Below are 25,708 nucleotides of genomic sequence, written 5' to 3' on the forward strand. Positions count from 1 at the left end.
CCCAAATAGACTCGGGACCCCCCCCCCCCAAGCTGCCCACCCCCCTCCGTGAGGTCAGACTGCTTGGTTGCTGATGACATCACCGCTCTCTGGCGGTGGGTGTGATGTCATCGAGCAGGAGGGAGCAGCCAGGACACTTGGGTCCACACCGTGGGGGGGGGCACCCCCAAAACAGACACTGGGAGATGGGGGGGAGACCTTTATTGGGGTACACCCATGGGGGGAGGCATTTAGGGATCCCCCTGGCAGGAATCGTGGGCGGGACCCCAAGACCCCCCCCTCCCCATGCGGGGGGGTCCCCCATGCCGAGGACACCCCCAACTCAGGGGGGAGCTCCCCCATTTTTGGGGCCCAGCCCCAGGCAGCCATTCCCATTTGGGGAGATCCTTCAGCTGTGCCCCACAGCACCCCCACTTTTAAGGGGCACCCCGCAGCATCTTTATTGGGGGGGGCAATTTTAGAGGTCCCCTACTTCCCCCCAGGACCTGTGGACGCTCTCGAGGGAGCCGTGTTTTGGGGGGCCATTTTTTTGGGGGGGGGGCCTACGCCTGGATGCTGCTCTTGGTGCTGAAGGCCAGGTAGTAGACGATGAGGCCGATGGCGGCCGCCACCACCTCCGTTGACACCCAGGGACCGTTCCAGGCACCCTGCCGAAACGATGAGGGGGTCACTGCTGCCCCCCAGAACACCCCCCATGCCTCCCAAAACAACACCCCCCATGCCCCCCAAAACCCCCAGCTGGCACACACCTAAACCCCGCAGGGCTCTGGGAGCTCTCCACCCATTCTCAAGATCCACCCAAAAATCCCAGCATACGCCCTCGAAAACCCTGGGACACCCCAAAACACCTGGCCCCCCCAAAACCCTGGGACACCCCAAAACACCCAGCCTCCCCCCAAAACTCTGGGATGCCCCAAAACACTCAGCCCCCCAAGCACCCTCACCCAGGACCCCCAAACCCCTTCCCCGAGAGAAAAAGCAGTTCCAGCAACACCCTCAGGTCATCTAAGGACCAACATACCCAAATTGCCCCAGTTTCAGCCCAAAGCTCTATGTGCACCCACACCCATCCTGGTGCTTAGACAAAGCCACACCAAGGACTCCCCCAGACCCACAGGGACCCCCAAACCTGCCCCCAACTCACCCGATGGTCTACGTTGACTGTGAAGAGCGGCCGGATACGGGAAACGTCCTCGTTATTGCGCTGGGCCTGGGGGTGCGGGAATGGGGAGAGAAAAGGGGGTTCAGAACTGGGCTGGGGGCACCCCAGGTCACCCCCCCTGAGGGACCCCACCCCAGGTCACCCCCCCCCCCGAGGGACCCCAGCCTCAGGGAAGGGTCCCCACCTTGCGCAGGGCGCTGTACGACTCCTCGTCGAAGAACTTCACCTCGTAGGTGCCCGACTGGGCGCTGCGGTGCTCCAGGCTCCAAGAGACCTGTGGGGGGGGGCGGAAAGCGCTGAACCCCCAGACCCCCTCCCCCGTGAACCCTCCCTGGGGACCCCGGGCTCACCTGGTAGCGCCCCACGTCCTGCCCCCGGGTGACGGGGAACTGCTTCCCGTTGACATCGGCATAGAGAGCCACGTTCTGCAGGGAAAGGGCGGTGGTGAGACGCTGGGGGGACCCCGGCAGACCCCCCCCCACGCCCGCAGGCACTCACCTGAGCGCCGTTCTTGCAGGCCAGCGAGATCTCCACCACGAAGACGCTCTCGGAGGAGATGACGGCGTCCGAGGTGGTGTAGTACGAGGGCACGATGGTGGGCTCGGGGCACGGCTCGCCTGCCGGGGGCCGTGAGAACCGGGACGCGCCGGGACCCGACCTCCCCCCCCCACCCCGCCCCGACCCTCACAGGACCCCAGTGTCCCGGGACCCCAGAGCCCCCCGGCACCGGCTGTCCCGGGATCCTCCACCCCCGCGGGACGAGGGTTCCCCAGGACCCCCCACCCGCCCCGTAGCTCCCGCCAGGGCCCCCCCCGTACCTGAAGCGCCGAGCGCCACCGCCAGCAGCCCCGCCAGGACCGCCAGCACCGCCATGACTGCCGGCCGCACCGCCCTCCCACCACAGACCCTCACCCGGCGGCCAATCAGCACCTCGCGCCGCCGCCGCCAGTCCAATCAGCGCCGGGAGGCGGGCCGCCGCGAGGCCTGCGGCCAATGGGAAGCGCTCTTTTCCCTTCGCGGGCGCCCGCCCCCGCGCGCGACGTGGCCCAGCCGCCAGCGCCGGCGCCGCGGGAGGGGCGGGGCCGAGCGTCGCACCTGCGCAGAACCGCCGCCGGCCGGACAAAATGGCCGCCGCGACTTATGTGGCGCGGGGAGGCGGCGCCAGGAAAGGCGCGGCCGCGCCCCGGCGCATGCGCAGGGCGACAGCCGCGACCCCTCCCCCCCCTTTCGCCTCGGCGTTTCCACGGTAACCGCTGTGGAGCGGCGGCCCGGGCTCTCGCCGACGGTTTTAGTGGGTTTTTTTTTTTTCTCGCTCCAAAACGGGGATGGGGAAGGGCGGCTGGGGGAAGGGCTCCGCCCGCCGGCCCGGGACAAAATGGCGGGCGGCACCGCCTTTCCCGCTGCCCCTCTGAGGGGCCGCCCTGCGCATGCGCCGCCACGCCTCCGCCTCCCAGGCACAAAATGGCCGCCGCGACTTTTGTGGCGCTGCCCGGCGGCGTGAGGGAAAGCACGGGGCTAGGCGGGAAGTCTCGCGAGATCTGCCGCTTTAACCGAGCCCCGTCCTTAGGCGGAGCGGACATCTCGCGAGAGCGGTGCGGCGGCCATCGCGGAGAACAGCAATGGCGGCGGCGTTGGCAGCCGCTCGGCGGCTCTGGGTACCGGCAGTGCTGGGGCCGCGCCCGGTGAGTACCGGGGCGGCGGGGACGGTTCTACCGCCCCCCGCTTCACCCCTCGGGAGCTGGGCGGTGGGCGAAGTGCTGCGCTCTGATTGGCCAGCTCGCGGGCGGGCGGGCGGTGCGCGGGCGGACTAGGGAGAACTGATTGGAGGCGGCGGCGCGGCGGGGGTGGGACTAGCCCTGAGGCGGCTCGGGTTCTGATTGGCTCTCGCCGTGGAGCCGCCCGAGCCCGTCATTGCTGATTGGCTGTGCGCCGAGCGAGTGGGCGGGCGGGGGCAGCGCTCTCCTCGCTGATTGGTTGATATTTCTAGCGGGGGTTGGTCTGTATGCCCGAACCGCTTGGAGAGGATGACAAAGCTGGGGGGGGGTAGATGTCCAGGTGCCCCCCCAAAGGACCGCGGCGTCCGGACACTTGCAGCCCTTTGGGTGAGCCCTGGGATCCCCCAGCTCAGCCAGACCCAGTTACCTGAGCTGTGACCTCTCCCTTCCCCTCCCTGTGTCCCCCCCCCCCCCAGGCGTGGATTTCTCATGATGCTGAGCGACGCCACCTCCCACCCGTAAGTGCCCTGTCTGTGTGTGTGGGGGGTCCCCCCCCTCAGTACCCCAGGGCCCTCTAACACTCGGGGCAGGAGGGGGGGGACAAGACAGGGAGGGGGGGTCACAGGGACCATGGGGTGCCCCCTGTGCTGGGGCAGGGGGTCCCCAAACCCACCCTGCCCTCTCTCAGGGACAGGGGGAGGTTTGGGGGGCCCCCCCCGTTGGCTTCTCTGTTGAGGCTGGGGCACGGCAGGGGCTGCGAGCCCCCCGCTTTGGGGTGTTTGTGTGGGGGGGTACTTAGAGGGGTCCCAGCGTGCTCCTGCTGGGGTGCTTGGGGCCCATATGGGGTGGAGCATGTTGTTCTTGCTGTGTGGATGCCGGGGGTGGGTTTGGCAGGCCCCGGCATTGCCCGGCGGGGGGCTCCCTTCCCTCTCCACCTCCTCCCCGTTTGCCGGCACCATGATTAACTGCCCCCGTTTCTCCCCCGCGCCATGGCCGCCCGCCCCTGCAGCAGCCCAGCATCGTGAGTATGGCCAGACTAGGGGGGGTGGGAACCCGGGGTGGGGGGGGACCCCAAAAGCATGGGGGCGGGGGGGGGGCATGCATGGGTCTGCATGGATGGCGCCTGGATGCCTGGGTTCCCCAGGCAGGGGATGAGGGAGGTGGGGGGACAAGGAGGAGGGGGACAGGGGGGCCCAGATGCCTGGGTCCTCATCCCCCCCTGTACCCCCACAGCCACCCCCCGCCAAGTATGGGGGCCGCCACACCGTGACGCTGATCCCCGGCGATGGCATCGGCCCTGAACTGATGCTGCACGTCAAGGAGGTCTTCAGGTGGGTGCCCCCTCCCTGCCCCGGCCAAGGACCCAGGCCCCCGGGCTGTCCGCGGGACCCAGGCATCCAGGCCGTTCCCCGCCCCCAGGCACGCCTGCGTGCCCGTGGACTTCGAGGAGGTGCGGGTCAGCGCCGAGGCGCCCGAGGACGACGTGCACAACGCCATCATGGCCATCCGCCGCAACGGCGTCGCCCTCAAAGGTGAGAGCGGGGCCTTGGGGACCCCCCCCCGGCAGCACGGGGACGCCCTGACCCCGTGTCCATCCCCTCCTCAGGGAACATCGAGACCAACCACAACCTCCCACCCAGCCACAAGTCCCGTAACAACCTCATCCGGTGAGAGGGTGGGGGGGACTGGGAGCTGTCGAGCCAGCAGGGGTGAGGGAACGGGGAGGACGGGACTGGGAACCGTCGGGGTTTCAGTGGGGAGCTGTGGGAGGGGGCGTGGCCGAGCGGCAGAGCCTGACCTAGGTGTCGGGGCGGGGCAGGACCAACCTGGACCTGTACGCCAACGTGATCCACTGCCAGAGCCTGCCGGGGGTGGAGACGCGGCACCGCGACATCGACATCCTCATCGTGCGGGAGAACACCGAGGGCGAGTACAGCAGCCTGGAGCACGAGGTGAGCCACGCCCCCACCCCGAGGCCACGCCCGTGCAGGGCCACACCCCCCCCCCAGGCAGACAGGGCTGTTCAGGGCATTGCCCTGGGTATACACAGCCCTGGCCACGCCCCGTCTGGGTGTGGCCAAAGCAGGCAGGGCCATGCCCCTGAGGAATGACCACACCCCTATATCTGAGTACAGTGCCTTGGCCACACCCCCTTGGTCATGGCCACACCCCTATATCTGAGTACAGTGCCTTGGCCACACCCCCTCGGTCATGGCCACACCCCTATATCTGAGTACAGTGCCTTGGCCACACCCCCTCGGTCATGGCCACACCCCTATATCTGAGTACAGTGCCTTGGCCACACCCCTATATCTGAGTACAGTGCCTTGGCCACACCCCCTCGGTCATGGCCACACCCCTATATCTGAGTACAGTGCCTTGGCCACACCCCCTCGGTCATGGCCACCCCCCTATATCTGAGTACAGTGCCTTGGCCACACCCCCTTGGTCATGGCCACACCCCTATATCTGAGTACAGTGCCTTGGCCACACCCCCTTGGTCATGGCCACACCCCTATATCTGAGTACAGTGCCTTGGCCACACCCCCTCGGTCATGGCCACACCCCTATACCTGAGTACAGTGCCTTGGCCACACCCCTATATCTGAGTACAGTGCCTTGGCCACACCCCCTCGGTCATGGCCACACCCCTATATCTGAGTACAGTGCCTTGGCCACACCCCCTCGGTCATGGCCACACCCCTATATCTGAGTACAGTGCCTTGGCCACACCCCCTCGGTCATGGCCACACCCCTATATCTGAGTACAGTGCCTTGGCCACACCCCCTACATGCTGGCAATCCCCAGTGGCTAGCTGTACCCCTCTGGGTGGCCCCGCCCCTTGGGGCCCAGGCCCCACCCCCAGCCTGGCTGTTCCCTATGCCTGGCCCCGCCCCCCGCTCCCTGACGGTGCCCCCCCTCGCTGTCCCCAGAGCGTGGCGGGGGTGGTGGAGAGCCTCAAGATCATCACGGCCGGGCGCTCGCGCCGCATCGCCCACTACGCCTTCCGCCTGGCCCGCGCCGCCGCCCGCCGCTCCGTCACCGCCGTCCACAAGGCCAACATCATGTGCGTCGGGTGTGGGAGGGGGGGAAAACCTGCGGGGAGTGGGGGGGGGCCGCTGACCCCGTCCCTGTCCCCGCAGGAAGCTGGGGGACGGCCTGTTCCTGCAGTGCTGCCAGGAGGTGGCCGCCGAGTACCCCGAGATCAGCTTCCGCAGCATGATCGTGGACAACACCACCATGCAGGTGGGAGGCGGCCGCCCCCCCCCGCACCGCCCCGGCGCTCCCGGTAATCCCGCTAACTCCGGTAACCCCTCCCTGTCCCCCAGCTGGTGTCGCGCCCGCAGCAGTTCGACGTGATGGTGATGCCCAACCTCTACGGCAACATCATCAACAACGTCTGCGCCGGGCTGGTGGGGGGGCCCGGCCTCGTCCCCGGCGCCAATTACGGCCACGACTACGCCGTCTTCGAGACCGTGGGTCTGGGGTTGGGTGGGGGGGGGATTGGGGGGCCCTGGTTACAGCCACCGCGGAGCTGTTGCGGGGTGGGAGGGGGTGTCTGGGTGCTTGGAGGGTGCTGGCGGGGCGCCACGGGGGTTACTGGGAGCAGTGGGCAGGAATGGGGGGGGACGGACTGGGGAGGTTGGGAGGACTGGAGGGGGAATTGGGAGCGCTATGGGGGGTCCCCCAGAATGCTGGGGTCCCCCTAGTGACCGCCCCTGTTGTCCCCCCCCCAGGCCACACGTAACACGGGGAAGAGCATCGCCAACCGCAACATCGCCAACCCCACGGCCACCCTGCTCGCCGCCTGCATGATGCTGGACCACCTCCGGTGGGGCGGGGCCCGGCCTGCAGGGGGGAGGGGCAACCCTAGGGAGGGGCTGAGTGGGTGGGGCTACAACTAAGGGGTGGGGCTTACAGCACAGGGGCAGGGTGGCCCCTGGAGGGGCTGGGGGGGGGCGGGGCCTCACGACAGGGATGGAGTTTCAAGGGGCAGGTCATGCTGTGTGGGTGTGGCTTGCTGATGTGGGTGTGGCCTCCGGCTGTCCCTCCCCCAGGCTGCACAACCATGCCTCCACCATCCGCCAGGCCGTCCTTGCCTCATTGGATGATCCCCGGGTAAGACCCGCCCCCCACCCCTTTCACAGGACATTGAGTCCATTGCCCCCCCCGGTGGGTGGGGTCAGAACAAGCCCCACCCCGACGGCTGACTCCACCCCCAGACGCACACGCCCGACATCGGGGGACAGGGCACGACCTCGGGCGCCATCCAGAGCATCATCTCGCACCTCCCCCGCGCCTAAGGGCAGCGGGACCCTGGGGTCCCCCAACAGGGGCCGCTCCCCCAATAAACCCCTCCCCCAGAGGACCCCACCTCCCGGCCGTGCCACGCCTTTTATTCACACTCACACTCGCGGGGCGGGGCTAGGGGCGGAGCCAGGGGTGGCACAGGCACTGGGCGGCGGTGGCGCGGCGGTCGGGCTCGAAAGCCAGCATGGGCCGCAGGAAGCGAGCGAAGGCGGCGGCCGCCCCCCGGGGCCACTCGTACTTCTCCTGCAGCACCGCCCGCAGCCCCCAGGGCCGCAGGTGGCGGATGTGACGCAGCTCCCCTGCGGGGCGGGGTCGGGCGTGACCATCCTGGGAGGTCACACCCCCCCCCATCACACGCCTCTTCCCCCCCCGCCATGAGCCTGCCACGCCCCTACAGGTATGGCCTCCTCGCCTGCCATTTGCATATCCCCACCCCCACCCCCTTTAGCCCCGCCCCCTCACCGCGGCGGTTGAAGAACTCCCGGGAGTAGCGTCCCCCCAGCGCCACCTGCCGCGGGATCTCCCCCAGCAGCTCGATCACGTGGGCGATGTGGTCTAAGGAGGGGGGTGGGTGGAGCGTGTCAGGCCACGCCCCTCCCCGGCTCCACCCCCTCCTCTCCACCTGCCACCCTTCTCCATCCGTCCCCGAGGCCCCGCCCCGAGGCCCCGCCCCTTCCCCAGGCCCCGCCTACCCTCATCCCGGCTGTAGTCCTCCCCGGAGTGGGGCTCGAAGAGGTAATCGCCCGTCGCCAGCTCGAAGGCCTGCGGGCAGAGCGGGGCGGTCAGGGGCCGGGGGTCTCGCCGGGGGTCTCGCCGTGGGGAGGGACCCCCTCACCATGCAGGCGGTGCTCCAGATGTCGGCGGGGGGTCCATAACCCGCCCCCAACAGCACCTCCAAGGCCCGGTACTGCCGCGTCTGGATGTCCTCCGTGAAGTGCCGGTGCTGGGTGGGGAAGGGGCCGTGTCACGCCCTGCCTGGGCGTGGAGGGAGGGGGCACCCTCACGCTGCCCCCAACCCCCACCCGTCCCAAAACCGCCACAGGACACCCCAAAAAACGAGGTGCCCCCCCCCCCGCCCCTCACCACCCAGCAGCCGTTGCCCAGGTCGGCGATCTTGACACGCAGGCGGGGTGCGCAGCGGGGGTCCAGGGGGTTCTCCTGCCCCCCCGGCACCCCCTCACCTGTGTGGTGGCAGCGGGGACGTCAGCGGGGGGCACCCCGATACCCCCCCCCCGCCCCCCACGAGAATCCCCACCTGCCCCCCAAGACCCACCGTTGCCCCCCCAAGACCACCTCAGCACCCTCCCATTGCCCCCCAGCACCCCCGGTAGCCCCCCAAGTCCTCCCCCAGCCCCCATTGCCTCCCAACACCCCCCCGGCCCCCCAATATCCCCCATCCACCCCAACTGCCCCCCCCAACAACCCCAACTGCCCCCCAACTCCACCCTCCACCTCCACTTGCCCCCCCTCTGCCCCTCCAATTGCCCCCCAAATTCCCCCCACCTCCAACCCCACTTGCCCCCCAATCCCAGCTGCCCCCAAATATCCCCCTGGGCCCCCCCCGCTGACCGAGGGGGACGGGGGGCCCCCCTGAGCCCCCCGAGATGAGGGAGCTGGAGGTGGGGGTGAGGAGGGAGTCGGAGGCAGAGCTGGGGCTGGGGGGGCGCTGCGGGGGGCCCCCCCCCGAGATGGAGGAGCCCCCCGAGAGCCCGTCGCTTGAGCCGCCGGCCCGCAGGGTGTGCACCCCCGAGGAAGAGGCGCCGCTGGGGGGGCTTCCCCCTTCATCCAGGGGGGGCCCCTCTGCAGGAGGGAGAAGACCCTGAGACACCCCCCCCCCCCAAATCCTGGGAGCCCCCAAAAGGGAGGAATCCCCATCTCAACACCCCAACTCCCCCCCACCCCTCAAAGCGCCCAGCTTTCCCTCCAGCCCCCCCCCCCCCAGGACCCCCTACACCAGCCTCGGGGTGGGGGGGGGGGCCAACCCACCCAACCCTCATGGAACCCCCAAAACCAGCCCCCTGAGCCCCAAACCCACCTGCCGAGGGCCCTAAAACCACCCCAGAGACCCCCAAAATCATCCTCTAGGGCTCCTGCTGCCCCCCCCCAGGGACCCCAAACCACCTCAGAGCCACCACAGACAACCCTGAATCCTCCCCTGGGGACCCCAAAGCTCCCCCCGGGGGTCTCAGGACCCCCCCCCCCCCCAAACACTGACCAGCTTCATCGGGGACCCCCGGTGACCCCCCGGTCTCCTGCAGGTGCTGCAGGTCCTGCAGGCGCTGGGCCAGGAGGCGGCTCTGGCGCCGCTGCCGCCGTCGTTGCCGCCGCCGCTGGGCGCGAGTGAGCCGCTCCTGCCGCGGTGCAGCGGGGGGGACGACACGGCCGTTCGCACGAGGGGGGTGCCTCGCACGAGGGGGACGACCCCTCCCCGCTCACGCGAGGGGCGGGGGTGCAAAGCGCCGTGCAGGGGGTGCGAGGAGTCGCGCGGGGGTCACACACCCGCAGGAGGAGCCGTGCGGGGCCGCAGGCGCGTGCGAGGAAGTCGCGCGGGCGTGCGAAGGCAGGCGGGCGTGCGAGGAGGCGCGCGGGCGTGCGAGCAGGCGTGCGAGGAGGGGCTGCCTCCCCGAAACACTCACGGGGACGTCCTGGGGCGCGGAGCTCACTGGGGGAAGAAAAAAACCAAAATAAAAGGGGAGAGGGGGGAGATCAGACGAGGCCACACCGGGGGTCCCACGCGTCTGGGCCCCCCCCCAGCACGGCGCCAGGGCTCCCGGGGGTACCTGCGCTTTGGGGGGGGCCGCCCCCCCGGGCCCAGCGCGCGGCCTCGGCCGCCAGCTGCCGCACGAAGGGTTCCCCCACCCGCAGCAGCACGTTTTCGGGTTTGATGTCCGTGTGGATGATCTTGCACTTGGTGTGCAGGTAGTCCAGCCCCTCCAGCACCTGCGCCCCAACGCGAGGGGAGCACCCCCAAATCAGGGGGTGCTCCCAGAGACTCGGGGGGGGGACGGGGGGGACAGCAACCCTCCCTCACACCGACCCCAGGCCGTAGGTGGGAGATTTGGGGTCCCCAGGAGAACCTGGGGGAACCCACGGGGACGTTGGGGGACTCTAGAGGTTCCCGTGGGGACGCGGGTGGCGGCAGGGGGATTTGGAGGGGTCTAGGCAGGACACTTGGGGTCCCACGGGGATACAGGGGGTCTCCCCAAGGATGTGGGGGGATGTGGGGTGCCCCCCCCCACTCACCTGTCGCACGATGCTCTTGACGCAGGGCAGGGGCAGCCCCTGGTAGTTGGACTTGATGATCCAGCGCAGGAGCTGGTGGCCCAGCACCTCCAGCACCATGCACACGTCTCGGTGGGGGGGGGGGGGTGTCAAGGAACGCCTGGACACCTGGGACCCCCCCCCACAGGGCAGGGGATGCAGGGCCCCCCCCCCAGCCCAGGACCCGCCCTGGGGAGGAGAGGGGGGGGAGCCCCCCAGACATCTGGGTCCCCAGAAGGATACGGACACCGTTGACCCCTGAGATCTTGAAGTCGTCGATGAGCTGGACGATGTTCTCCCGCTTGGGGTCGCTGGGGTCCGAGTCGCGGACCTGGGGGAGCACGGGGGGGGGGTTACAGGGGGTTGGAAGGGGCCCGGGGGTCTTCGGTTTGGGGGGGGGGGCCGGGCGCACTCACACATTTCAGCAACTTGATTTCGTCCAAGGCCGTCTCCGTGTACTGGGGCGCGCTCTTTACCACCTTCAGCGCCACAAAACGCTTCCGCCTGCGGAGGGGACGCGGGAGTCCGGGGGAAGCCCCCCTACCCCAAAACACCCCCCTCCACCGTGGGGGTCCCAGGGGTCTGGGCACTCACCGGATGTCCCAGCAGAGCCAGACGGTGGAGAAGTGCCCCCAGCCCAGTTTGCGCACCACGTGGTAGCGCCCGTTGAAGAGGTCCCCAATCCGCACGGGGTAATACCCACCTGGGGGGGGGGGGGGCAAGGAGGGAGGGGTCAGTCTGGCACCCTGGTGTCTGGGTGCCCCCCCCCAGCCCCCCCCCATGGACCCCGGTGTCCGGACACCCCCACCTTTGCAGTAGTCCCGGGGGTCCTCCTGCTCCCCCTCGTCAAAGCCCAGCAGCCCCTCCGACAGCAGGGGCAGGGGAGGGGGCGTCTCTGGTGACGCATCCTCGGGGGGGCTGGGGTTCCTGCAAGGGGTACAGCCAGGCTGGGAACCCAGGTATCGGGGTCCCGTGTGTCCCCCCCCCACCATCCCAGGGGACCCAGGTGTCTGCACCCCCCCCCCCCAATACCTGGTCCCCTCGGGGCTCTCCCCCATGCTGGGGGGCCCACAGGGTGGTCCCACGGGGGGGGGAAAGGAGACGGGGGAATAGTCCCAGGAGATCCCAGAGGCCCCCCCCCAAGCCAGAGTGTGTGTGTGGGGGTACGAGGCACGCTGGGACATCACCCCCCCCAAAATAGAAATGACCTCACGGCCCCAAGTACCAGGGGGTTAAAAATAGCCCTGGCAGGGGGAGGGGTGGCCCTAGGAACGTGGCCCCACCACCCCCAGAAAGGGGGCTCTGCTTGTCCCGCCTGGGGAACAGGGGCACCCCAAAAGCTCTGCGCCCCCCCCCCAGCTGGTTCTCCCCACTCTCTAAGGGTCATGGGGGGGGCTCTAGGGGGGCCGTGACCACCCTGTCCCCCCCTCGCATCCTCCCTCACCGTGGGGGCGGTTTCCGTTTTTTGTCCTTTTTGCGCTTTTTCCTTCTCTTGCCTGCATCTGGGGGGAGTTGTTAGGTGGTCACGGGGGCCCCCTGCACCACAGGCACCCCCCGTGCTCCCCCCCAGCAGACCCCACAGGGACCCTGTGTTCCCCCCCACCCAGATCCACCTTCTCCCGTCTAAACCACCCCCTCCCCAGGCCAGGAACTGCCCGGTTCTCCTCAGAACCCCCCTGGGAACCCCTCACACCCCCAGCCCAGAAACAGCCTGTTTCTTCCCAGAAATTATCTCCAAACCCCTCAAAACCCCCTCCCCAGATGCCCCCCGCCCTCCCCTGGTGCCGGGACCCCCACTTTGCCCTCAGAAATCACCCCAAAACACCTTAAATCCCTTCTCCAGACACCCCATGTCCCTCCCCAGTCGCCAGCCCCCCTGTTTTTCCTCATGAACCTTCTCGGGACACCCCCCACGCTGGCCCCCCCAGTCCCAAGACCCCCAGTTTTCCCTCACAAATCCCCTCAGTACTCTGCCTCTAATCCCAGCACCCCCACTTTCCCCTCACAACCCCCTGCAAGACACCTAAAAACCTTTCCCGCTCCAGGAACCACCTGTTTCTCCTCAGAAACACCCTTAAACTCCACTCTCGGGACCCCCCCGCTGTGAGACACCCAGTTCTCCCTCACGATCCCCCTCAGGACACCCCCCCAAGACCCAGGACCCCCACTTTCCCCTCACGACCACCCCCCGGGACACCTAAAAACCCTTCCCGTTCTGGGAACCACCTGTTTCTCCTCAGAAACACCCTTAAACTCCACTCTCGGGACCCCCCCGCTGCGAGGCACCCAGTTCTCCCTCACGATCCCCCTCAGGACACCCCCCCAAGACCCAGGACCCCCACTTTCCCCTCACGACCACCCCCCGGGACACCTAAAAACCTTTCCCGTTCTGGGAACCACCTGTTTCTCCTCAGAAACACCCTTAAACTCCACTCTCGGGACCTCCCCGCTGCGAGGCACCCAGTTCTCCCTCACGATCCCCCTCAGGACACCCCCCCAAGACCCAGGACCCCCACTTTCCCCTCACGACCACCCCCCGGGACACCTAAAAACCTTTCCCGTTCTGGGAACCACCTGTTTCTCCTCAGAAACACCCTTAAACTCCACTCTCGGGACCTCCCCGCTGCGAGGCACCCAGTTCTCCCTCACGATCCCCCTCAGGACGCCCCTCCCAAGCCCCAGGACCCCCACTTTCCCCTCACGACCCCCATTTTCCCTTCACGACCCCACCGGGGACGCCCCCCCCCCCTTCCTCTCAGACCTCTACCGGACCCCTCCCCGTAGGTCTCCGGGCAGGGACCACTCGTTTTTCCCTCACAACACCCCCCTCCATCCCCGGCACCGCCGTTTTTCCCCTCACAAACGCCTTTTCCCCTCACCGGTCCTCGCGCCCGCCGCCGCCGCCCCCCCGCGCAGCTCCATGCCGCGCGCGGCGCCTACTGCGCATGCGCCCCGCTCCCCCCTCCCACCGCCACGGGCGGGGAGGGGCGGGAAACGGCAGCCGACGGCGGCTGGCCAATAGGAAGCCGCGCTCGGACCGCGGCCCCGCCCCCTGCCCCGCTCCCCCTGTCGCCATGGTGACGGGACCGCGCAGGTCCTAGCGCTCGCACGACGTGAGCCGGAGCTTCCGGCAGCCCTTTGTCGCGATATAGCGAGCCCCCAACACCCCCCCACGAGAGCCTCCGTATCGCGACAGCACCCCCGAGAGCCCCAGTATCCCCCAAACCCCCGTACTATCGCCTCCTGGACGAGGCGAGCAGAGCCACCGTCCAACACCCCCCGCCCCGCCAGCGGCTCGGCGGCTGCTGGAAGCGCCCAAATCCCTCCTTTTGGCCCCAAAACGAACGGCCGAGGACTAAGGGGCGACCGTGAGCACGGGGGAGAAGCGGGACCGCCTGCGGGACAACGAACGGCCCGGGAACAGGCGACGGGAGCGGAGCGGGAGGTTTATGGCCACGGTCGGGGGTCACGGAACGACGCCGGGACCCGGTGGGAGCCGCCGTTGAGACCCGCGGGGACCCGGCGGAGCGTCCCGGAGAAGCCCCCCCCCGGTCCCGGAGGACCCCCCCGGTCCCAGACCGCAGCCCGGTCCCGCTCCCGCCGCCTGGGCTCTGTAGCTCCGCGCACCGGAAGTGACGCCGGTCCCGCCGCCGCGCGTCATCAGACCGCGCCGCGCAACCATGGCAACCGCGAGGTAACACCCCCCCCCCCGCGCTTCTTGGGGGGGGTGGGAATAGCTCCCCAAAATCGGCCCCGGGGCCCCAAAAATGGTGCTGGGGGCTACCCAAAAGGGGCCCTACCCCCCCAAAAGGCTTTGCCCACCCCCCCGACACCCCAAAACTGCCCCCAGGGCAAAAGGGCAGCACCCCCAAAGCTGCTCTACCCCCCCCAAAGCTCTTCTACCCCCCCAAAACTCTTCTACCCCCTCCCAAAACTCTTCTAACCCCCCCCCCCAAAAAACTCTCCTATCCCCCCAAGGGGTTTTAATCCCCCCCCTTCCCATGGGGGGGTGGGACAGAAAGACCCCCAAAATGGCTCTGGAAGAAGCCAGCCCCCCCCCCAAAAAAAGGTGTGGGGACACCCCCATCCTGCCCTGGGGAAGGTGGGGGGGGGGGGGGGGCAATGAGCCCCTCTCCCCATGAAGAGACAGGGCCGGGGGGGCTGCCGGGCATCAGTTTAATAACGGGGTGCAGGGGGGGTGTTGGGGGGGGGGGGGCGGTGTCAGGGAGCAGCACCCCCAGCCTCACCTCGCACCCTCCCCCACCCTGGGGTGCTGGGGGGGGGGCAGGATGCTCCAGGAGGGGCAGGGGGGGCAGAGAGAGGGACCCCCCCCCTCCTCCCCAAACAGCAAAATCCCCACTGGGACAGAAAGGGGAGACCCTACAAAAAATAGGAGCCCCCCCCCCCCTTCCCCCCTCCCCCACCTCTTCCCCCAGTCCTTCCAGCTGTAATTATGCAGGGGGGGGGGGGCGCTTCTTTCATCCCCCCCCCCAAAATAGCCGAGGTTTGTCCCGCGGCGTCCAGCGCTGTGTCCCCCTTCCCTCCCCGGCCAGGAGGCGTCCTAGGAAAGCCGGGAGGGGGGGGTTTCCCCAAAATAAAACGCCTCCCCCCCCCCCCCCAGCCTGGGCCGCCATGCACCTAGAGGTCCCTGGGGGGGGCCGGGGTGGGGGGGCGGCGGGAGGGGGGGGGCCGGGGCGCAGTCCGGGGGTTCAATATCAACTCTTGTCAGCAGCGGGGTCTCTGTGGCGGGAGGTCTTCATGGTCTCCAGGTACTCCTGCTGCGAGACGGCCAGCACCGACGCCAGGATCTCGTCGTCCTCCCAGTCGTTGAGGCCTGGGGAGGCCACAAAATTGGGGGGGAGGCCACAAAATTGGGGGGGAGGCCACAAAATTGGGGGGGAGGCCACAAAATTGGGGGGGAGGCCACAAAATTGGGGGGGAGGTGGAGTTTAAGTGTGCGTGTGGGGGGGGTAATATGACCCTACAGATCCCCCCGGCATTGCCCCAGAAGGGACGGCAATGAGCCCTGACTTGGGGGGGGGGGTGGAACTTGGCTACCCCCCAAGCGAAGCTTCTCAAGCTCCCTCCCAAAATTAGAGATTGTGTCATACCCCCCCCGCCCCCAGATTGCGGCAAAAGAGGACAGATCCCCCAGCAGAGATCTTTTCCCCCAAATCCAGAGCGCTGCCACCCTCAAATCCCCAAAACTCAACGTTCCCCCCCAAAACCATGACACAACATCCCCAAAACCAAGGTTTCCCCCCCCCAAGCTCAGACACGCCCCCCCCAACACCCCAAAACCAGCAACCCTAAATCTCCCCCAACCCTAAACCCTACACCCAGACCCCCCCCCCCAACTCCAACCCCCCCCCCCAAACTGAGACCCCCCCCCTCCAATCTCAGACCCCCCCCCCTCCGCTCACCGAAGGCAGTGGGGGACATCTGCTGCATGATGGCACGGCACTCCAGCGCGGGGTACAGGGACACCAGTGGGGGGGTGGCCCGGCCCCCACCCGCCCCCAGCTGGCTGCTGGTCCCTGTGGGGCAGGCACGTGGCGGGGGGGGGCCCAGGCACGCCAGCCCTGAAGCCCCCCCAGCAGCCCCCTGTCCCAACTGGCACCCACCTACCCCCATTTGCCCCCCCCTACCCCATATTAGCCAGTCTGGGCCTCCCAGCACTCCATAACTCCCAGTTTGGGGGCCCATAACCCTCCCCAGCACACAGCTTGGGGCTTCCTCACCCCCCCAGCACCCCATATTAGCCAGTCTGGGCCTCCCAGCACTCCATAACTCCCAGTTTGGGGGCCCATAACCCTCCCCAGCACACAGCTTGGGGCTTCCTCACCCCCCCAGCACCCCATATTAGCCAGTCTGGGCCTCCCAGCACCCCATAACTCCCAGTTTGGGGGCCCATAACCCTCCCCAGCACACAGCTTGGGGCTTCCTCGCCCCCCAGCACCCCATAACCACCAGTATGAGGCCTTCAACTCCCTTTAACAGCCACCTGACCCCCCCCAGCACCCTATAGCACCCCCCAGCACCCACTCCGAGTCCCCCAGCACCCAATTTGTGCCCCCCAACCCCCAGGAGCACCCACCTGGGGCACAGGGCGAGGGAGGCTTGCCAGCCGGGGGGGCACCGGGCGAGGGGGGCTTGGGACCGGGCGCCTCGGGGTGCAGGCCGGGGTGCTCGGGCGAGGGGGCTGCGCTGCGGGGCCGGGGCGAACGCCCGCTCCACTCCTCCAGGCCGCTGGCCGCCGCCGCCGTGGCCGAACTGCACGTGGCGCTGGCCTTGCGGGGCTACGGGGAGACGTGTCAAACCCCTGCCCCGGGCTACCACTGTCCCGGGGCAGGTAGCCAGGGACCCATTGAAGAATGGGGGGGTCTGCAACAGTCCGTAACCCCCCCGGGGAGGGGGTGACGGGGCACCCCACCTGCCGGGCCTGCTTCTCCTGGTCACGTAGCCACTGGAGGTAGGACTCGCGGGCCACCTGCTCCTCGATGGCCTCGTTGGTGGCCTCCCAGTCGGTCGCCCGCTTTTTGTCCTCCAGCATCTGCTGCTCGATCCAGGATTCCTCCGAGGTCTTGATGGCGCTTTTCATCAGGGACTGCTCGGCCAGCTGGGGGGGCGGAGCCAGACTCGGACACGCCCCTCCGACAGGACACGCCCCTCCGACAGGAAAGCTCCACCCCCCCACGGGCAGACAGATCCCCAGAGCAAGCTCCTAGTGGAGGGAGGCGTGGCCATGCTAGGCCACACCCCCCACCCAGCTGGGGGTGGAGCCTCACTCTGTCACACTTCCATTAAGACAACAGACCTCACTACCAAGCTCCACCCCCTCTGGTAGGCCACACCCCCCAGAAGGCTCCACCCCCCCACTCACCCCTGAACTAGGCTGCCAGCAGGGGATGGGGCAATATTTGGACACGCCCCCACACAGACCACACCCCTGTAGTTGGACACACCCCCAGCAAGCCACACCTCCCAGAGCCAGGCTCCACCCCCCCTCCGGAGACCCACCACTCCTAAACCAGGGCTCCCACCTGGGGGTGGGGCCACGCTTAGACACACCCCCTCAGACAAAGAAGGCTGGTGCAGGCAGGGCTGAGTGTGGCCACACCCCCTCCGTGGCCCCACCCACCCATAGGACCGCCCCCACAGACCCCCAGTTTGAAGGGGGGCACCCCCCGCCCCACGGCAAAGGGATTCCCAGACCCCCCCAACCCCACTGACCCCCAGTTTGAAGGGGGCAGCCCCACAGCAAGAGGATTCCTGCGCCCCCCAACCCCACAGACCCCCAGTTTGAAGGGGGCACCCCCAGCCCCATGGCAAGGGGATTCCCAGAGCCCCCAACCCCACAGACCCCCAGTTTGAAGGGGGCAGCCCCACAGCAAGGGGATTCCCAGACCCCCCCAGCCCCACTGACCCCCAGTTTGAAGGGGGCAGCCCCACAGCAAGGGGATTCCCGCGCCCCCCAGCCCCAGTTTGAAGGAGGGCACCCCCAGCCCCACACCGAGGGGATTCCCAGCCCCCCCCCAGCCCCACTGACCCCCGGTTTGAAGGAGGGCAGCCCCAGCCCCATGGCAAGGGGATTCCCAGACCCCCCCAGCCCCACTGACCCCCAGTTTGAAGGGGGGCAGCCCCACAGCAAGGGGATTCCTGCACCCCCCAACCCCACAGACCCCCAGTTTGAAGGGGGGCACCCCCAGCCCCATGGCAAGGGGATTCCCAGACCCCCCCAGCCCCACTGACCCCCAGTTTGAAGGGGGCAGCCCCACGGCAAGGGGATTCCCGCGCCCCCCAGCCCCAGTTTGAAGGAGGGCACCCCCAGCCCCACACCGAGGGGATTCCCAGCCCCCCCCCAGCCCCACTGACCCCCGGTTTGAAGGGGGAAGCCCCACAGCAAGAGGATTCCTGCGCCCCCCAACCCCACAGACCCTCAGTTTGAAGGGGGGCACCCCCAGCCCCATGGCAAGGGGATTCCCAGAGCCCCCAGCCCCACTGACCCCCAGTTTGAAAGGGGGCAGCCCCACGGCAAGGGGATTCCTGTGCCCCCCAACCCCACAGACCCCCAGTTTGAAGGGGGCAGCCCCACAGCAAGGGGATTCCTGTGCCCACTGTCCCCCAGTTTGAAGGAGGGCACCCCCAGCCCCATGGCAAGGGGATTCCCAGACCCCCCCAGCCCCACTGACCCCCAGTTTGAAGGGGGGCAGCCCCACAGCAAGGGGATTCCTGCGCCCCCCAACCCCACAGACCCCCAGTTTGAAGGGGGGCACCCCCAGCCCCATGGCAAGGGGATTCCCAGACCCCCCCAGCCCCACTGACCCCCAATTTGAAAGGGGGCAGCCCCACGGCAAGGGGATTCCCGCGCCCCCCAGCCCCAGTTTGAAGGAGGGCACCCCCAGCCCCACACCGAGGGGATTCCCAGCCCCCCCCCAGCCCCACTGACCCCCGGTTTGAAGGAGGGCAGCCCCAGCCCCACGCCGATGGTGGCCTTGTTGGGGTTGACGACGGAGTTGTAGTGGATGTTGCGGTGGTAGCTGACGCGGATGGGCTCGTCCTCGTTGTGCTGGATCCCGTGGAAGGTGTTGATGGGCTCTGCGGGCACCCCGTCAGCACGGCGGCGGCCCCCGCCGGCCCCCCCAACAGGACACAGGGACCTACAGGGACCCCCACCCCCCCCACAGCCACCCAGGGACCCCACATCAGCACCCTGGGGTACACACGGGAACCCCAAAGCCCCCTACGACACCTTGGGGAGCCCGGAGACGCCGCGGGAAGCCCCTCAGCACCTCGGGGAAGTCCGTGTCATCACCCTGGGGGGTCCCTCGGGGACCCCAGTGACCCCTAAAGCACCTTGGGGACCCCCCAGAGTGCCGCTGGGACCTCCACGGCACCACAGAGGATGACTCCCCCCCTCCCCGGCATCCCGAAGAACCCCAGAAAAACCACAGGGACACCCCAACAGCACCCTGGGAACCCCCCAGCATCCTGGAGAACCCCAGAAAAACCACAGGGACACCCCAACAGCACCCTGGGAACCCTGGCGGTGTCTCAGGGACCCCCACCCCGCCGTCCCCACGGCCCCGCGGGGCGGACGCACCAGTGCCGTACTGGTAGACTTCGACAGGACGGTTGTACATCTCGGCCATGGCTTGCATCTCGATGTGGTTGCCGTGGCACGTGCTTTTGCGTTTGCGGTTGATGTAGGTGGTGAAATCCTCCGTCACGTAGTTGGAAAAATAGTCGGCGTTCTTCATCTGGGGGGGCGAGGGGACGACGGGGCGGTGAGGGACGCTTTGGGGGGGGGGGGGGGTGTTGTGCGGAGCACGGGGACACCCCGGGACCGCAGGGCTGCCCCAGGGACCCCAAGAACTTCGAGTGGGGGAGCTCTGTGGGGACGGGGGAGCCCTGGGGACCTCAGGAAACACCCGGGGGACATCGGGGGGGGGGGGGGGGGGATAGCAGCCCACTCCCCCCCCCAGTGCTCTGAGTGCCCTCCCAGTACGTCTGAGCACACCCCAGTACCCCCCATTCTCCTTCCAATCCCCCTCCAGGGGATCCCAGCGTATCCTTGCACCCACCGGGACCCCCAAGTGCCCCCCCAGTCCCCTCCCATCGCCCCCCCGGCGCCTCACCAGATAATCCATGCAGTGCTTGCGCACCACCTCGTGCATGTCCTGGTCTCCGTACACCTGGTCGGCTGGCGGCACCCGGATGGGGAAAAAAGGGGGAAAAACACAAAAGGGACAGCGAGGGGGGTGTCAGCCCCCACCCAGAGATACGTGGAAGCCCCGTGCTGGGGTGGGGGCGAAGGGAAAGGGGGGGGGGGGACACAGGGCTCACCCACGGCCCGGAACAAACAAGCACCGTCCTCTTTCATGCGCTTGATGATGAAGCCTTTCTTCTCCCGCAGCGCCTTCTCGAACCGGTGCTCCTGCTGGAGACACAGCCGGGCTCGGCACCGGCACCCACACACCGGGGGGGGGTACACACGACATCAGGGACCCCCCCGGGGGGAGGGAGGGTCTCCTGGGGACTCGACCCCTGTTCTACGTGGGGATGAGCACGGGCAGGGGGGTTCTGTGGGACACAGGGAGAGACACGGGGACAAGGGGGGTTCCTGGGGGGGGGGGGGGGGCACGCAGCAGGGACAAAACCCTCGTGTGACGCACACAGCTGGGGGGGTGACAACACGGGGACAACCGGGGAGGCCCTAAACCCCCTCCGTGCCACCCGAGGACACCCAGGGAGACCCTAAACCCCCTCCGTGCCACTCGGGGACACCTGAGGAGACCCTAAACCCCCTCTGTGCCACCCGGGGACACCCAGGGAGACCCTAAACCCCCTCTGTGCCACCCGGGGACACCCAGGGAGACCCTAAACCCCCTCCGTGCCACCCGAGGACACCCAGGGAGACCCTAAACCCCCTCCGTGCCACTCGGGGACACCTGAGGAGACCCTAAACCCCCTCTGTGCCACCCGGGGACACCCAGGGAGACCCTAAACCCCCTCTGTGCCACCCGGGGACACCCAGGGAGACCCTAAACCCCCTCTGTGCCACCCGGGGACACCCAGGGAGACCCTAAACCCCCTCCGTGCCACCCGAGGACACCCAGGGAGACCCTAAACCCCCTCCGTGCCACTCGGGGACACCCAGGGAGACCCTAAACCCCCTCTGTGCCACCCGGGGACACCCAAGGAGACCCTAAACCCCCTCTGTGCCACCCGAGGACACCCAGGGAGACCCTAAACCCCCTCTGTGCCACTCAGGGACACTCGGGGAGACCCTAACCCCCCTCCATGCCACTCGGGGACACCCTAAACCCCCTCCGTGCCACTCGGGTCCCCCCGGTTCTCCCCAGCCCCACCTGCCCTGCCCCCAGGCGTCCCCCCCCCCCCCCAGTTCCCGGTGCCCCCAGCCCCCCCCACCCTCCCGCCCCCCGCCGGTCCCCGAACCTGCTCGGCCGTGGCCGGGTCCATCTCCACCCGCCCGGCCTCGTACTCGTCCTCGCTGTTGTAGCCGCCTCCCGCCTCGTCGGGGCCGGGGCTGCCGCCGGGGCCCATCCCCAGTCCCAGCCCCATCCCGCCGGGGCCACCGCAACCGGGGCCTCCGCCACCGGGGCCGCCGCTGGGCCCGGCCCCGCCACGCCGCCGTCGTTTGCTGTGTCCGGGGCCGCCGCCGCCTCCTCCTCCGCCGGGCCCGCGGGGTTCGGGCAGGCCCAACGCCGCCGCCTCCAACCCCAGCAGCGACCCGGGACCGTCCCCCGCCCCGGGGCCGCCGCCGACGGGGCCTCCGGGACCGGCGGGGGGGGGCGAACCAGCGGCCGGTAACCCGGCCCAACCCCTTAACGGCGGCGGCGGCGAAGCCCTGGGCCGCGGTCCCCCGACGCCGCCGGGACCGACGGGTTCGCCCACGCCACCGGGGCCGCGCTCGGGGCCGGCGTCCGCGCCGCGCTCGGGACCGGCGTCCGGGCCCGAGTCACCGTCACCGTCGGGCGCCGGTACCGGCTTCTTCTTCGGGAGGATCGTCATGGCGGGGCGCGCATGGGGCGGCGGCGCCGGGGGGGGGGGGGGGTCGGGGAGGGGGGGGTGGGGGAACGGGACGACGACGACGACGGGAACGGACCGGGGGGGGGGGGGGACCGGGAGGCCCCGCCGGGCCGCGGGAGGCGCCGGGGGCGCTGGTGCTACCCGCGGGCCCCGCGGAGCCGGGGGGGCCTCGCCCAGGCCCCCCCGCGGTAGCGGCGGCGAGGCCGGAGCTGTCGGGCCGCGGGAGGCGGGCGGGGGCGCTGCCGCCGCCGGGCCCGTGTCAACATCAACAGCGGCGCCCTCTGACCCCGCCGCCGCGCTTCCGCCTCGCCCGCCGCCCGCGTTGCCATTGGCCGGCGGGGAGCTCGCCTCGCCCCCATTGGCCGGAAGCCGGATCGGAAGTCCCGCCCCGGCGGAGGCCGGAGGGGAGGGGCGGGAGGGGGAGGGGGCGGGACCGGCGTCGCCCAGGCGACGGCGCGGCTGCTCGCGGATTGGGTGAAGGGGGCGGGGCGCGGCCGGGGCGGGGAGGGCGCCGATTGGGGAGAGCGCTGGGAGGCGGGGCCTTCCAGGGAGCGAGCTCTGGTTGGGCGGCGGGGGGGGAGAGGCGGGGTTCAAGGAGGACACGGGCGCTAGTTGGCTAGTGAAGGAGAGGGCGCTGATTGGGCGGTGCGCCCGGGCCGCCGAGGGAGCGGAGGCTGATTGGGCGTTCTGGGGAAGGCGGGACTTAAGGAGAGAGCGGCCGCTGATTGGCCGCCGCGCCACCGGCGCCCCATCCAGCTTCAACGCGCCGGGAGCAGCGAGAAAACGCCTAGCGCCGATTGGCCCGAGCCTAACACCGCCCACCCCGCCCTCCCATTGGCCACGGCAGGCGACCTAATTTCCCATTGGCCGAGGAACGGCGGAGGCCGGGCCGACTTGCCACGCCCTCTCCTTTCAGCCCGCCCTCCCGGCTGCTGTCAATCACCCGCAGACCACACCCCCTTCCCCATCCCCAGTCCCCCTCCCTCTCCCAGCACAGACCCACGGCTCCATTTCCAGCTCATTTATTAAAACCCAATCACACAACCCCGCTAATGAGGGTGAAGCCCCCCCTCCCAGGGGGTCCCAGGCATTCAGGCCGCTGTCCCTGAGCTCTTGCGGAGCTGGAGGGGGGGGGAGAAAACAACCCCAGCACCAGAATCACCCCGATGGGACGCAGGCACGCGCCCGATCCATCTCCGGAATACTCCAGGACTCCCCAGTGCCGAATTCGCCCCGAGCAGCCCCTCGGCGGTGGGGGGGCGTCTCCCGGCTAGCGTCCCGGCTCAGTGGCCCTTGTGGCGAGGACGGTCGAGGGCGCGCTGGGCGGCAGCCAGGTTGCGGCAGGCGTCGATGAGGAGGGCGCCGGGCACCAGCACCCACACCCCGTTCAGCCCCACGAAGTAGCCCCAAAAGTAGAGGGGCCGCGGGTCGCTGTGGGTCCAGCCCGCCCGAGCCTCGGTGGCGAAGTACAGCACGTCCCCGTAGAGCTGACCTGTGTGCAGGAAGGGAGATGCCGTCGGGGAGAGCCGGGAGGTTCCGGGGATGCGGGCGGCCTCCCCTTACCCCTCTGCCCTGGGTGTGCGGGGGTCCCCAGGCGTACCGAGGGAGACGAGGAGCTGCAGGACGTAGCGGGTGGGGTGGCGGCGCAGGAAGGCGAGGAAGGTGAGGAAGCTGAGGGGACCCCAGGCCCAGGCCGTCACTGTCTCCATGGCGACCGTGAAGTCATCGCTCCTGGAAAGGGGACACACACGCAGAGCAGGATCAGCCCGGACGCCCGGGTCCCTCAGACACCCCTCCCTCCCCGTCGGCCTCCCCAACTCACGTCATGTAGCGGCTGTCAGCTTTGGCGTACTCCTTCCCTGCGGGCAGCGTGGGGTTGACAGGGTGACCCAGGCATCCGGGGTGGGCAGGTCCCCCTCCACACCCCCCCCCAGAGGACCCAGACACCCAGGGGAGGGCAGGTGCCCCCCCCCCAGAGGATTCAGACACCCAGGGGACTCCCACCCTGCCCCACAGCCCTCTGGCACCCACGTGTCCCCCTCCCCAGGAGTCCAGGGAACCCCCTTTTCCCTTCAGGGCGCACTGATGCCCCAGGGGACCCCTCCCCAAAGGCACCCAGGGGGCCAGGACCCTCCCCAGGGCACCCAGACCCCCCCTTAGGAGACCCAGCCCCTCCCCAGACCACCCTTATACCCTCCCCCAAGGACCCCGAGCGTCCCCGCCCCGGTGCTCACAGACGTCGGCCAGCAAACCGGTGTCGGCGGGCAGCTCCCGGTGCCGCAGGCTGAAATAGCCCTCCAGTATCCCATGCACCCCCGCGCACATCAGGAACCAGCCCAGCGCCAGGCGGCGGGCGGGGCTTCTCGTTGCCCCTCCTCTCGCCCCGCCCAGCGCCCAACCCAGAGCCAGTAACCCCGCCCCGGCCGCCGCTACCGCGCCTGCGCACTGCCAGCCGGGACGCTCGCTGGCCACGTAACCCGGCAACGGCAGCGATCGCGGCCAATAGGGGTGCGCCGTCGTCGCCATGGCAACGCCGCTGCGCTGTGAGAGGGGGGAAAAGGCGGAAGTGGGGGGGTGAGGGAGGGGGGAACCGGCCTCACCCGGATGGCTCCTTACCGGACGCCCCCCTCCCATCCCGGCACCCCCCCTTTTACCGGACGGGTCCCCGGATTTCGCCCGGTTGCCCGTTTCCCCCCCCCTCCCCCCCGGCCAGGCCCCCTCCGAGCGCTGCCGCCCCTCACCTCAGCCGCGCCGCTCTCCCGCGCGCCGCCGGCCCGCGCCGCTGCCTCCTCCGCCGCGCCTCCGCCCCCCGCGGCCAATGGGAGCGCGCCGCCGCTCGGCCGGCCAATGGCGGCGCGCCCCACCCTCCCCCCTCCGCCCGCCGATTGGTCGCTCCCGCCTCTGGGGAGACGTGGGACCAGGGGGCGGAGCCTTTCCGCTGGGGTTTCGCTTGGGGGTGGGGCTTCGTCGGGGGGGCAGGCCGTTAGCCTGGAGGCGTGGTCTCGTCGGGAGGGGGCGTGGCGCCGCCCTGGAGTGGGACTGCACCCTAGAGGCGTGGCTCCGTTTCGGGGGCGTGGCCTCGTCCCGGAGTAGGATTGCACACTGGAGGCGTGGCTCCGCCTGAGGGGCGTGGCACCACCCCCAGTGGGCGTGGCTTATGGCCATTGATAGAGACTCCCTGTTTTCTCCATAGGGGCCATGGGGACCCCCCCCCCGGCTCTATAGGGGCCCCCAACCATACAGAGGGCCTGTGCTCCCTCCCAGGGCTGCGTAGGGGCCCTATGGACCCCCCCGGGATGTCCCAGCACCACACAGACCCCCCCGGGGGCTGATAAGAGCTGTCCGGACCCCCCCCAAAATAGATAAGGGCCACATGCCCACCCCTGGGCTGCATAGACCCCCCTATAGGAATATGTAGGGGCCACACAGATCCCTCCCAGGGACATATAGACACCCCCAGGGCTCTATAATCCCTCCCAGGGACATATAGACTTCTCCAGGGTTGCACAGACCCCCCCCCCCAGGGGCGCACGACTGCCGTATAGATCCCCCCAAAACATTTACGCGTTTATCCGGATTTCTCCCCAAAATATAAGGATGGTTTTAGAACCCCTACAGGATGCATAGGTCCCCCCCAGGGGTCCCTTTTCCCCCCCCACCCCAGACCGTACAGACAGACTCACCTCCCCAGGGCCATACAGGAGC

At 69.2% G+C, this 25,708-nt stretch overlaps 5 protein-coding genes across 8 annotated transcripts; 1 reads left to right on the forward strand and 4 right to left on the reverse strand.

Moving 5' to 3' along the window:
• Nucleotides 1–186: 186 nt before the first annotated feature.
• SSR4 (signal sequence receptor subunit 4) lies at nt 187–2,133 on the reverse strand. The gene is made up of 6 exons (XM_069774321.1): nt 1,981–2,133; nt 1,661–1,779; nt 1,513–1,587; nt 1,347–1,436; nt 1,145–1,210; nt 187–647 (listed from the first exon to the last, which is right to left on the reverse strand). Exons 1-6 carry the CDS (start codon nt 2,033–2,035, stop codon nt 543–545), a joined length of 510 nt encoding a protein of 169 aa, XP_069630422.1. The 5' UTR covers nt 2,036–2,133; the 3' UTR covers nt 187–542.
• A 550-nt stretch (nt 2,134–2,683) lies between these two features.
• Nucleotides 2,684–7,252, forward strand: IDH3G (isocitrate dehydrogenase (NAD(+)) 3 non-catalytic subunit gamma). Its single transcript, XM_069774320.1, has 12 exons — nt 2,684–2,844; nt 3,354–3,395; nt 4,111–4,208; nt 4,297–4,409; nt 4,484–4,544; nt 4,697–4,829; nt 5,812–5,945; nt 6,022–6,124; nt 6,208–6,354; nt 6,616–6,710; nt 6,937–6,997; nt 7,102–7,252. The coding sequence occupies exons 1-12, from the start codon at nt 2,782–2,784 to the stop codon at nt 7,180–7,182; spliced, it is 1,131 nt and encodes a 376-aa protein (XP_069630421.1). The 5' UTR covers nt 2,684–2,781; the 3' UTR covers nt 7,183–7,252.
• A 7-nt stretch (nt 7,253–7,259) lies between these two features.
• Nucleotides 7,260–13,425, reverse strand: SRPK3 (SRSF protein kinase 3). 3 transcript variants are annotated; one of them, XM_069774317.1, is made up of 16 exons: nt 13,330–13,425; nt 11,895–11,952; nt 11,259–11,377; nt 11,045–11,153; nt 10,867–10,954; nt 10,694–10,781; nt 10,433–10,539; nt 9,970–10,129; nt 9,826–9,851; nt 9,405–9,540; nt 8,759–8,989; nt 8,273–8,370; nt 8,025–8,132; nt 7,882–7,951; nt 7,652–7,744; nt 7,260–7,488 (listed from the first exon to the last, which is right to left on the reverse strand). In XM_069774317.1, the coding sequence occupies exons 1-16, from the start codon at nt 13,370–13,372 to the stop codon at nt 7,304–7,306; spliced, it is 1,719 nt and encodes a 572-aa protein (XP_069630418.1). In that variant the 5' UTR covers nt 13,373–13,425; the 3' UTR covers nt 7,260–7,303. The 3 variants fall into 3 exon arrangements, 2 of the variants coding, with proteins under 2 accessions (XP_069630418.1, XP_069630417.1); XM_069774316.1 differs by lacking the exons at nt 11,895–11,952; nt 13,330–13,425 and adding an exon at nt 11,483–11,833; XR_011322737.1 differs by lacking the exons at nt 8,273–8,370; nt 11,895–11,952; nt 13,330–13,425 and adding an exon at nt 11,483–11,842 and having other exon boundaries at nt 7,448–7,488.
• Nucleotides 13,426–14,612: 1,187 nt separating this feature from the next.
• Nucleotides 14,613–22,455, reverse strand: OTUD5 (OTU deubiquitinase 5). Of its 2 annotated transcripts, none has more exons than XM_069774319.1 (9): nt 21,410–22,455; nt 20,297–20,390; nt 20,089–20,153; nt 19,554–19,710; nt 18,900–19,048; nt 16,884–17,069; nt 16,548–16,749; nt 15,874–15,987; nt 14,613–15,284 (listed from the first exon to the last, which is right to left on the reverse strand). In XM_069774319.1, exons 1-9 carry the CDS (start codon nt 21,983–21,985, stop codon nt 15,166–15,168), a joined length of 1,662 nt encoding a protein of 553 aa, XP_069630420.1. In that variant the 5' UTR covers nt 21,986–22,455; the 3' UTR covers nt 14,613–15,165. The 2 variants fall into 2 exon arrangements, with proteins under 2 accessions (XP_069630420.1, XP_069630419.1); XM_069774318.1 differs by having other exon boundaries at nt 20,297–20,387; nt 21,410–22,040.
• Nucleotides 22,456–23,009: 554 nt separating this feature from the next.
• Nucleotides 23,010–24,812, reverse strand: EBP (EBP cholestenol delta-isomerase). The gene is made up of 5 exons (XM_069773917.1): nt 24,745–24,812; nt 24,238–24,544; nt 23,826–23,862; nt 23,604–23,734; nt 23,010–23,495 (listed from the first exon to the last, which is right to left on the reverse strand). The coding sequence occupies exons 2-5, from the start codon at nt 24,527–24,529 to the stop codon at nt 23,287–23,289; spliced, it is 669 nt and encodes a 222-aa protein (XP_069630018.1). The 5' UTR covers nt 24,530–24,544; nt 24,745–24,812; the 3' UTR covers nt 23,010–23,286.
• Nucleotides 24,813–25,708: the final 896 nt, after the last annotated feature.

Source organism: Haliaeetus albicilla, chromosome 29, assembly GCF_947461875.1.
Source record: "Haliaeetus albicilla chromosome 29, bHalAlb1.1, whole genome shotgun sequence".
NCBI classification, from domain to species: domain Eukaryota; kingdom Metazoa; phylum Chordata; class Aves; order Accipitriformes; family Accipitridae; genus Haliaeetus; species Haliaeetus albicilla.

Bases quoted from the DNA above. Each gene is read 5' to 3' on its own strand.
- SSR4 (XM_069774321.1), bottom strand. From the start codon at position 2,035: ATGGCGGTGCTGGCGGTCCTGGCGGGGCTGCTGGCGGTGGCGCTCGGC. The intron at 1,780-1,980 runs GTACGGGGGGGG...GGCCCCCGGCAG, and splicing joins GGTGGCGCTCGGCGCTTCAG to GCGAGCCGTGCCCCGAGCCC. The intron at 648-1,144 runs GTGAGTTGGGGG...TCGTTTCGGCAG, and splicing joins CAGTCAACGTAGACCATCGG to GGTGCCTGGAACGGTCCCTG.
- IDH3G (XM_069774320.1), top strand. From the start codon at position 2,782: ATGGCGGCGGCGTTGGCAGCCGCTCGGCGGCTCTGGGTACCGGCAGTG. The intron at 5,946-6,021 runs GTGCGTCGGGTG...CTGTCCCCGCAG, and splicing joins GTCCACAAGGCCAACATCAT to GAAGCTGGGGGACGGCCTGT. The intron at 6,998-7,101 runs GTAAGACCCGCC...CTCCACCCCCAG, and splicing joins CCTCATTGGATGATCCCCGG to ACGCACACGCCCGACATCGG.
- SRPK3 (XM_069774316.1), bottom strand. From the start codon at position 11,634: ATGTCCCAGCGTGCCTCGTACCCCCACACACACACTCTGGCTTGGGGG. The intron at 7,952-8,024 runs GTGAGGGGGTCC...CTCTGCCCGCAG, and splicing joins TCTGGAGCACCGCCTGCATG to GCCTTCGAGCTGGCGACGGG. The intron at 7,745-7,881 runs GTAGGCGGGGCC...CCCCCTCCTTAG, and splicing joins GGACTACAGCCGGGATGAGG to ACCACATCGCCCACGTGATC.
- OTUD5 (XM_069774319.1), bottom strand. From the start codon at position 21,985: ATGACGATCCTCCCGAAGAAGAAGCCGGTACCGGCGCCCGACGGTGAC. The intron at 19,711-20,088 runs GTGAGGCGCCGG...TCGCCCCCCCAG, and splicing joins AGCACTGCATGGATTATCTG to ATGAAGAACGCCGACTATTT. The intron at 16,750-16,883 runs GTGGGGTGCCCC...GTCTCCCCGTAG, and splicing joins AGGAGAAGCAGGCCCGGCAG to CCCCGCAAGGCCAGCGCCAC.
- EBP (XM_069773917.1), bottom strand. From the start codon at position 24,529: ATGGCGACGACGGCGCACCCCTATTGGCCGCGATCGCTGCCGTTGCCG. The intron at 23,863-24,237 runs GTGAGCACCGGG...CGCTGCCCGCAG, and splicing joins CGGTTTGCTGGCCGACGTCT to GGAAGGAGTACGCCAAAGCT. The intron at 23,735-23,825 runs GTGAGTTGGGGA...TCCCCTTTCCAG, and splicing joins GCTGACAGCCGCTACATGAC to GAGCGATGACTTCACGGTCG.